General features: G+C 43.8%; 1 protein-coding gene across 4 annotated transcripts; it reads left to right on the top strand.

The window, feature by feature from the left end:
- The first annotated feature begins 3,598 nt into the window (after positions 1-3,598).
- snrnp35 (small nuclear ribonucleoprotein 35 (U11/U12)) lies at positions 3,599-8,764 on the top strand. 4 transcript variants are annotated; one of them, XM_067996666.1, is made up of 2 exons: positions 3,599-3,672; positions 6,824-8,764. In XM_067996666.1, exons 1-2 carry the CDS (start codon positions 3,656-3,658, stop codon positions 7,611-7,613), a joined length of 807 nt encoding a protein of 268 aa, XP_067852767.1. In that variant the 5' UTR covers positions 3,599-3,655; the 3' UTR covers positions 7,614-8,764. The 4 variants fall into 4 exon arrangements, with proteins under 4 accessions (XP_067852767.1, XP_067852769.1, XP_067852768.1 ...); XM_067996668.1 differs by having other exon boundaries at positions 3,622-3,685; XM_067996667.1 differs by having other exon boundaries at positions 3,641-3,772.
- Positions 8,765-10,089: the final 1,325 nt, after the last annotated feature.

Raw genomic sequence — 10,089 nt, 5'->3', positions numbered from 1 at the left:
AAGGAAGGAGGCTATTCAGCCCACCGAGTCCGTGCCGGCTCTATGCAAGAGCAATCCAGCTAGACCCACTCCCCCGCCCTATCCCCGTAGCCCTGCAAATTTTTTCCTTTCAAGTACTTATCCAGTTCCCTTTTGAAGGCCATGATTGAATCTGTCTCCACTACCCCCCCACCCCACCCCCGGCAGTTCATTCCAGATCCTAACCACTCGCTGTGTGAAAAAGTTTTTCCTTATGTCACCTTTGGTTCTTTTGCCAGTCACCTTAATCTATGTCCTCTGGTTCCTGACCCTTTCGCTAATGGGAACAGTTTCTCTCTATCTACTCTGTCTAGACCCTTCATAATTTTGAATACCTCTATCAAAACTCCTCTCAACCTTCTCTGTTCCAAGGAGAACAACCCGAGCTTCTCCAGTCTATCCATGTAACTAAAGTCCCTCATCCCTAGAATCATTCTAGTGAATCTCTTCTAAGGCCTTCACATCTTTCCTAAAGTGCGGTGCCCAGAACTGGACACAATACTCCAGTTGTGGCTGAACCAGTGTTTTATAAAGGTTCATCATTACTTCCATACTTTTGTACTCTGTACCTCTATTTATAAAGCCCGGGATCCCGTATGCTTTTTTAACTGCCTTCTCAACCTGCCCTGCCATCTTCAACCGTCTGTGCACATATACCCCAGATCTCCCTGTTCCTGTACCCCTTTTAAGAGTTGTGCCCTCCAGTTTATATTGTCTCTCCTCGTTCTTCCTACTGAAATGTATCACTTCGCATTTTTCTGCGTTAAATTTCATCTGCCACATGTCCGCCCATGCCACCAGCCTGTCTATATCCTCTTGAAGTCTATCACTATCCTTCTCACTGTTTACTACCCTGCCAAGTTTTGTGTCATCTGTAAATTTTGAAATTGTGCCCTGTACACCCAAGTCCAAGTCATTAATATACATCAAGAAAAGCAGTGGTCCCAGCACCGACCCCTGGGGAACACCACTGTACATCTCTCCAGTCCGAAAAACAATCCTTTCACCACTACTCTGTTTCCTGTCACTTAGCCAATCCTGTACCCATGTTGCTACTGCCCCCTTTATTCCATGGGCCGCAATCTTGATGATAAGCCTATCAAACGCCTTTTGAAAGTCCATATACACCACATCAACTGCACTGCCCTCATCTACCCTCTTTGTTACCTCATCAAAAAACTCTCTCAGGTTAGTTAAACACGATTTGCCTTTAATAAATCCGTGCTGGCTTTCCCTAATCAATCCATACTTGTCCAAGTGACTGTTAATTCTGTCCCACGTTATTGTTTCTAAAAGTAACCCCACCACTGATGTTAAACTGACTGGCCTATAGTTGCTGGATTTATCCTTACAACCTTTTTTGAACAAAGGTGTAACATTTGCAATTCTCCAATCCTCTGGCACTTGTAGTTTTTTTTAAGTTTCTCCAGTCCCTCTCCAATTTTTCTCCCGTGCTTTACTGAAGGTGATACTACTTGTGGGAGTGCAGTTCCATGGGTAGCAGCTGCACTTTAGTCCCTCATTCAAGTGGCCACTTTCTATGCATGAGCCAAGACAGTGTGTGTCAGCAGGTGCTTTGGTCAGTGTGTCACATTTGTGCCTGATATTGTCTTCACCCACAGACCACAGATGTACACATTCCTGCAGGTGTCACTGAATAGGGATCGAGAGTGGGAAACCTACCAGATCCCCATCGTGGGTTTCGAGGGCTATTTGTATCATTTCTGCTACTGATCCCACCAGGCCGCTGCATAGAGACCCGAGCAGGCACCGTGGCCGATTTTATTCCCCCGCCGCCCATGGCCTAGTCTGGTGAGACTATTGTACCCAAGTGCCGCCCTGGGTGAAATCTAATTACATTTTAAAAAAATAGATCATTGTAATACTTCATTTAAAAAGAAATTGCAGGATCAGCTATCTCGTTACAGTCTGAAGATGGAAACTGGAATCTTCTGGTCAGTAGAATGGGTGGTGTCATCAAGGGAACCATATTGTGCTTTCTATCCCATTTATATAACAGAACCATTCCCGTTGTAAGTGCCTCCATGTTCCCTTGCTGCTGAGTATGTGTTGTTTATATTGTAAGTGGATTAAGCAACAATGGAACAATAGTGCATCTGCAAGATATGCACATGTGCAATTGCATAGAATTTGTAAATGTGACATTAATGCAGCACGTGCAATTACTGCAAAGCTGCATTTGCACTTTCATATCGGGCCAGGTCCCTCCCCAATGTGAGAGGATCGGATAGTATTGATAAAAAAAGCAATGCTTGGACATACAGGCAGGCTGAACAGCCCGAGCCAAGATGATGAACCTGATACAAATAACGGCAAAAGCTATTGTTTACCTTTCAGCTGAAAGCACAAAGTCATTTGAGGTTCCCATCACACCTCCTCCAATGGGTAGTTTCAGTGCCTCCAACAGCACTGGTACCAGGTTATATATATTATATATTATATGGTTGTCTTCGACAGAGCACTTGCTGTGTTAACCAGGTATTAAAAGTTCCATTGGGCCCATAGCCATCCCAATATAATTACTTAGCTCTCAAGGAGTTAAATTCACAGGACAGCAGGGCTTAGTGCTATGAATTAATTTCAGACAGTGCATCTGAACCAGCATGCTGGAGACAATGAAAGATTGTTTGATATTCTAGTGATCATTCACGATCATTGCTACTGCATGAACTCTATAACTATTCATTTCAACTCAGCAGGAGTCATTGCCAAGTTAGGCTGGTGGATTCCAATGTTGGGGGGGTTAATCAATCTTACTAAATGCTGACACTGGAGTTAGGCTTAGTTAGGCACTGTGGCAGGAATTTTAATGTGATCTGTTACCTCTAGACTCAACTATTCCAATGCTATCCTGTCCGGCCTCCCACCTTGCACCCTCCATAAACTTGAGCTCATCTAAAACTCTGCTGCCTGTATCCTAACTTGCACTAAGTCCCATTCACCCATCACCCCTGTGCTTGCTGACCTACATTGGCTCCCAGTCCGGCAAAGTCTCGATTTTAAAATTCATATCCTCGTTTTCAAATCCCTTGATAGTCTCACCCTTCCCAATCTCTGTAACCTTCTTCAGTCCTACAATCCTCCAACATCTCTGCGCTGCTCCAATTCTGGCCTCTTGCGCATCCCCGATTTTAATCGCTCCATCATTGGCAGCCGTACCTTCAGCTGTTTAGACCCTAAGCTCTGGAATTCCCTCCCTAAATCTCTCCAACTCTCTCTACTCCTTTAAGGAGCTCCTTAAAACCTACCTCTTTGACCAAGCTATTGATCACCTGTCCTAATATCTCCTTATGTGGCTCAGTGTCAAATTTTGTTTGATAATCGCTCCTGTGAAGCACCTTGGGATGTTTTACTACGTTAAAGGCTCGATATAAATGCAAATCATTGTTGAGATTGGGGGCTGCACAAAAATTCACACGTAATTATCCAGGACCAGTTTAAGTGACTGAGAGCAGTAAAGGGATCAGACCTTCTTCTGAGGAAAAACCAGTTCATTCCCTCTCCTTTCATTCCGTTCCTTCAAAGCAACCAAGAGGAAAGGACCAAAAACTCGGAACTACCGTCTGTCGCGGCCCGGAAGTGAACAAGCCGGAGCACAGCATTGGAAGGACCGGAAATGGCCAGTGTTAGGAGGTACCGGGAGTTGGTACTGTATTTATATTAAATGTTTATTTTTTTCAAAGAATTCTTAATTAAATGAATTTATTAATGTGGTGATGGTGGTGTAGAGCAGGTCAGCCTCTCTTTCTAATAATCATTTAATTTATTCTGAAGGAACTTTACTCGGATTTAATTGTAGAATCTCCTTCCCTCCTGAAGGCGCCGACTGTCGCTGGGATTCCGCTCGCCCTCCGCCGCCTCACGCGGGCGGCCGTCCCTAATGTCCTGAGTTTGGACAGTGGCAGCTATTCAACCACAGGGTTTCACAGCTGCTCCCTGTACTGGCCCGACGCCCACAGACACATTCGGGTTTAGGCCGCTGCATAGTGACCCGAGCAGGCACCGTGGCTGATTTTATTCCCCCGCCGCCCATGGCCTAGTCTGGTGAGACTGTTGGACCCAAGTGCCGCCCTGGGTGAAATCTAATTACATTTAAAAAAAATAGATCATTGTAATACTTCATTTAAAAAGAAATTGCAGGATCAAGATTTATTTATAAAGAGATGTGACTTTCTAAAATCTCAATGGATAAATGCACCACTCAGCAATATAGACCAGGGAGGTCTCTGGCTTGATACCTGGGCTGTGTTGAGTTAGCTAGTTAGCTGATGTAACGTATTTGGATTCTCAGAAGGCCTTCAATAAGGTACTGTATTGTAGATTCATGTCTAAGGTCAGAGTATGTGGAGTCAGGGGACAGGTAGCAGAATGGGTAGCAAGCTGGCTACAAAACAGAAAACAAAGAGTAGGTGTTAAAGGTAGCATCTCAGATTGGGAAGTGATGTTCCAAAGGGATTGGTGCTGGGACCACTGTTGTTCACAATTTACATTAATGATTTGGAATTGGAAGTACAATTTCAAAATTTGCGGCCGACACCAAATTAGGGGGTGTAATTAATACAAAGGATGAATGTGTCAAAATGCAAGAGGACATTAATAAACTTGCAGAATGGGTGTGTAATTGGCAAATGAATTTCAAAATAGGTAAGTGTGAGGTGGTGCATTTTGGTTGCAAGAATAAGGAGTCCACGTACTGCTTGGATAATAAATAGTCTAAATGGGGTAGAGGAGCAAAGGGTACAGATACACAAATCACTAAAAGTAGTGACATGGGTTAATAAGGCCATTTAAAAAAAAAAGGCAAACCAAGCACTGGGGTATATTTCTAAAAAGATAAAATTGAATAGTGGAGAAGTTATGTTAAATTTGTATAGAACCCTGGTTAGACCACACTTGGAGTACTGTACACAGTTCTAGTCCCCATGTCGGGAAAGGCTGAACAGGCTGGGGCTCTTTTCTCCAGAAAAGCAAAGGCTGAGGGGTGACCTGTTAGAGGACTTTAAGATAATGAAAGGGTTTGATAGGGTAGACGCAGAGAAAATGTTTCCACTTATGGGGGAGACTAGAGGGTGTAAATATAGGGTAGTCACCAATAAATTCAATAGGAAATTCAGGAGAAACTTCTTTACCCAATGAGAGATAATAAAGTGAAATGTTGAACGTGCTAGCACAAGGAGTAGTTGAGGCGAATATCATAGATGCATTTAAGAGGAAGCTAGATAAGCACATGAGCGAGAAAGGAATATAAGGGTATGCTGATAGGGTTCGATGAAGTAGGGAGGGAGGAGCCTTGTGTTTAGCATAAATGCCGGCATAGACCAGATGGGCTGAATGGCCTGTTGCTGTGCTGTAGACTCGATGTAACTCACTCTCAGCTGTGGCATTACAATTAGCCAGGATTCCTGATCGCTATCCAATGGTTTCTGCTGGAAAGTGTATGCATGTGGACTTCAGAAATCAGGCTTAGTTGTTTCCCATGTTTGAACGGTGTGCTGGCACTCACTGTCTAGGGTCACATATGAAGAATGTCCACTTGGGTGAATTACAGGAGGATGTTTCATGCCCATGGAACCGTACTCCTGTATAAGTCAGCAACTTCAGGAGACCAGTGTAGGAAGGGGAGAAAATTGGAGGCAACGAGTAAAATCTATGATGCAATGTGTGATAATGCATCACTGAACACCCCTTTATTCAAGATATCAGGTGTCACTGCCCCTTTAAGAAATATTTTCTTGTACTGTTTTTAATAATTACCTGTTTAGATAATATTGGGGATGAATGGGGAAATTTTAAATCAGTCAGGTATTGGAGCCTGCAATGTTTTGTACCTGGACGTGTGTGTTACCAGTTGAGCAGCAGTGCCATCTAATGTCAAGTATTAATACTGAGTTCATTCAGCTGTGGCAGCTTGAGTGACTGAAAGAGTAAGTTTGAAACCACAAATACAAGAGAAAAAATAAAATTGAATAAAAATGATAAATTAGGAAATTAAGATAAAAATGGGGAGGTTGAAAAGTCAGGTGGCCACAAAGAATTTGTTTCATCTCTGACTCCATTGTTGTGTCAGATGAGTCATTAGATCTGTTGTCCTGTGCAATTCTGCATCCATATACAGGTGTGGCAGTTGTAACATTTATATATATGCTACCCCACACATATTCCCATGATAACCTCACAGTAATTAATAGATGCAACAACACCCTATGAACTCAAAACCACCAGTAAAAGCAGTCTCACCAAGCACAGCAACCAATGAAATACAACAATTTCAAACTCACCCCAATGGCCTGTGGTAAATGCATTGCCTGGTGCTGAACTGCCCAGGGCAGGAATGTCCCAGGTTTGATCTTTGGTCCAATCTCAGCTGGGCAATAATTGGGTGCTGCAATTGGTCATCGCCCTTGGATTGGGAAGGCAAAAAAAATGGCCAAGGTTCCTGCATCTTGCTTATTGCAGTGACCATCCTGGTTAGACAGTGTGTCAGTGTCATATGAGGAAAAGGTCGGCCTGAGCTGTGATATTGATGTAGTGCTTGGATCCAGGTTTGTTATCTAGTCATGATAGCTGGGTCTGCTGCTGGGTCAATACCCATACCCAGTGAATGCCCCACACTGATGCTATTTGGTGCATCTGCCTGGACCAGATTTCTGTGGCCCAGGTCATGGACGCAAGAGTTGTGGTTGAGTGTGGCACTAATAATCGTGTAAAAAAATTGTGGAGAAGGAAAGATGTGAAAGAAATGATGTCTTCTAGTGGTTTAATTTAGGACTCATTTGTGTTCCAGGACGATGAATGATCTTTGGACTCCGATTGCGAAGCAGTACAACCCACTAAAAGCCGGAAGCATTGATGGCACGGATGAGGAGCCCCACGACCGAGCTGTCTCAAGGGCAATTGCAGCCAAGTACAGACCAAACAAGGGAGTGGTAGGAGACCCCCACCTGACACTCTTTGTGGCTCGGTTGAATCCTCAGACATCTGAGGAGAAGCTGAAAGACACTTTTTCCAGATTCGGAGACATCCGCAGACTGAGGCTCGTGCGTGACATCGTCACTGGGTTTTCCAAATGCTACGGCTTCATAGAATACAAGGACGAGCGCTCATTATTAAAGGCGCATCGGGACAGCAATAAATTAGTGGTGGACCAGAATGAAATATTTGTGGATTTTGAATTGGAGCGGACATTGAAAGGATGGATCCCACGGAGATTCGGAGGGGGATTAGGGGGTAAAAAAGAATCGGGTCAGCTACGGTTTGGTGGGCGAGACCGTCCGTTTCGGAAGCCTATCAGCCTCCCGGCGCTGAAAGCGGAACTGTACACGGAGGGGCAAGTAGACAAACTGGATAGGTCAGGTGCCAGAGAGCCATCAAGGGATAGCCGGCATTGGGAGAGAAGTCGAGACCGGGAAAGACGAAGAGAAAGAGAGGAGAGAGGTGAGGAAAGAGAAAAACGAGAGGGAGATAGGGAGCGATACAGAAGCAGGGAGAGAGATCAAAAACGACAGAGAGATGAAGATCGATATAAGGACGAAGACAGACACCGACGCAGGGACAGGCATAAAACTCGACGATAGAGGCGTGTTACCAGAGGTTTATCCAGTAAAAGTAGAAATATCTTGACAGACACTATTCCACCACAGTCTGCCAATATACTTATGGCACAACAGAAATGTAACATAAAATATGGGTGCATGAAATAACGATGTTTGTTTGTTCACTACTCGCTCATAAGCTGCTATAAGTTATTGGAGAGGGAAGGTTGTTTCAATTCTATGAAAGTTATGTTTTTTAAAAAAAATCATATACAAAAAATATATTTCCCTCAACAGTTTGCTGCCCTCTCCTCACTCCTAGGGTACAGGCAACCCTTCAGCATCTCACTTAACTGTCCATTCTTGTAGGATCCTAGATAATAGGATGATCCTATCCTCACCTAGCATCCACACGAGTAATGTTCCAGCATGGGTTACTGAACAGTGATCAAAAGCAGGAACTCTGCCCACCACCCCGCTGCCCCCCCCAGCCCAAGGGAATAGAGGCCAATTGTGGGACTTCAATTGTTGCTGCAGGTGAGCTAACAGCACCTATCGAGAAGGAACCAGGGACCTTCCTCTTTTTTTTTAGTTTAAGCCTCTTAAAAGGGGGGGGGGGGGGGGATGGGGATGGGGCACAGAGGATTAGATAAAAATGTGTCCCATTTTTTGATGACTTTGGGGCCACCCATGTCATCCCGACACATCAATTAAAAGAAAACCCAATTAAATAATTTTATTATCTGTGTCTATTATGCACTCCAGTCCATGCGGTCCCCACTGGTCGTGGAAAGCCACAAGCATACCGGCAGATACCGCGTGTTCCTTCTCCAGGGCTATCTAGCCACGGAGAATGCCACAGAAGAGAGGAAGGCTGTCGGAGTGAACACCCCATCCTCGCCCACATGGCTCACTCCTAGGTTGTATATTTACCCAGTGAGTCATTGTGTGGCAGTTGTGATAGTTTTTTCCCACACATCCATGCAATTCTCACCGAAGCATCAGATGAATGGCTGCTGTACTCACTTAAAAATGCTGATTTGATTTTTACACAGACTGACAGGTTTTACTTTATTGCACACTGTCACACTTGAATAAAAGATCCTGTTTCTGTTCAGCTTGAACAACTGTAAAGTTAGTTCCAGTGAAGAGTTTGTCTGATTTACAATAAATGTTTTTCTTCCTAGTTGTAATGTTTTTTGTGCTGTGTTTACTTAAAGGAAAATATAAGTGGTGTTTCCATGATGCTGTTGACCAGTTTCCTTGCTAGAAGGCTCCTCCATTGGTATCTCATTGTATTCAAGCAGTTTCCTTTTCATTCAATTTTCACTTCTAAAGGTTGCTGACTGATGTTGGGATATGATTCCTTGGGCGCTGGCTACCCTTCCAAGATGCCATAAGTTTAGACAGAGTGTGTGGACAACCAGGGAGTATCACAGCTAAGACTGATCCTATCTTTCCAACATCCGTGTGCATACGCTTTCCAGCAGGCATCACTGAATAGTGAGCGAGAGAGAATGCTCACTGATTTTTTTTCCTCTCTCCAACCCTATAGATAGAACACACTGCAGCCACGGTGTGCTGGTGCTGGAGTGGATCAATGTTCAGGCTAGTGGCTGGGATGTTGATCAAGTGGACTGCTTTGTCTTGGGTGGTGTATAGCGTCTTGAGTGTTTTGCAGCTGTACCCATCGAGGCAAGTGGAGGGTATTCCTTCACACTCCTGACTTGTACTTCTGCTTGCTATCAAATGTGTAAGTATGGATGGTGACACATTGTGAAACTTGTACATTAAAAATAGGTGAGGTACTGGACTACATTGAACTGTACCCACCAAGAAGTTGATGTTTTTGGGGGAGGAAAAATCAAAGTTTGAAACGCAAATGCTGGTGGAAATAAATTTCAAACATTATTTTGACTTGGCAAACTTCCATGTTTTATAGAGCCCATTGAGCTAGTGTTATAGAATAAAAACAGAAAATTCTGGAAACTCATGTCAGGCAGCTTGTGTGGAGAGAGAAACAGATAACGTTTCAAGTTGATGACTTTTCATCAGAACCGCGTATAGTATTATATTCCTGTTAACAAAAGAAAACCTATCTGTTGGTCCAAGGACCAGAATAACCCAAACCATTATTATTGGATGAGAATGGTGTATATAATAGATGAGGGCAGGTTGCTGGTCTCTACAAGTGTGACTGGAATAATGACAAATTGTTGGTGCTTTGGCCAAGCCTGTCTTTAAAAAGAAACACAGGGGCTGCTGCATCTCAACGTTCTTTATCATTGCAAAACACTTGCATGGAATATCAATGTCCAAGATTCAGACTGCTGCTTCTGCCTGTGGAATGTTCTTCAAGTAGCATTATCACCTCCAACTCTCTTCTTCCATGTTGATGTTCAGAGTAAACCATTTCTTGCTGAGCCAAGATTGTTCGAGCTTGTGTCAAATTATGGGCAGGCTTTGGTTTTCCTATTGGCATTTGATCTTGCCAAGTTTTGGTGGTGCTCTTAACAAC

The sequence above is a fragment of the Heptranchias perlo genome, chromosome 15 (genome assembly GCF_035084215.1).
Source record: "Heptranchias perlo isolate sHepPer1 chromosome 15, sHepPer1.hap1, whole genome shotgun sequence".
In the NCBI taxonomy this organism is placed as follows: Eukaryota; Metazoa; Chordata; class Chondrichthyes; order Hexanchiformes; family Hexanchidae; genus Heptranchias; species Heptranchias perlo.
This window is presented reverse-complemented; position numbering and strand designations above follow the sequence as displayed.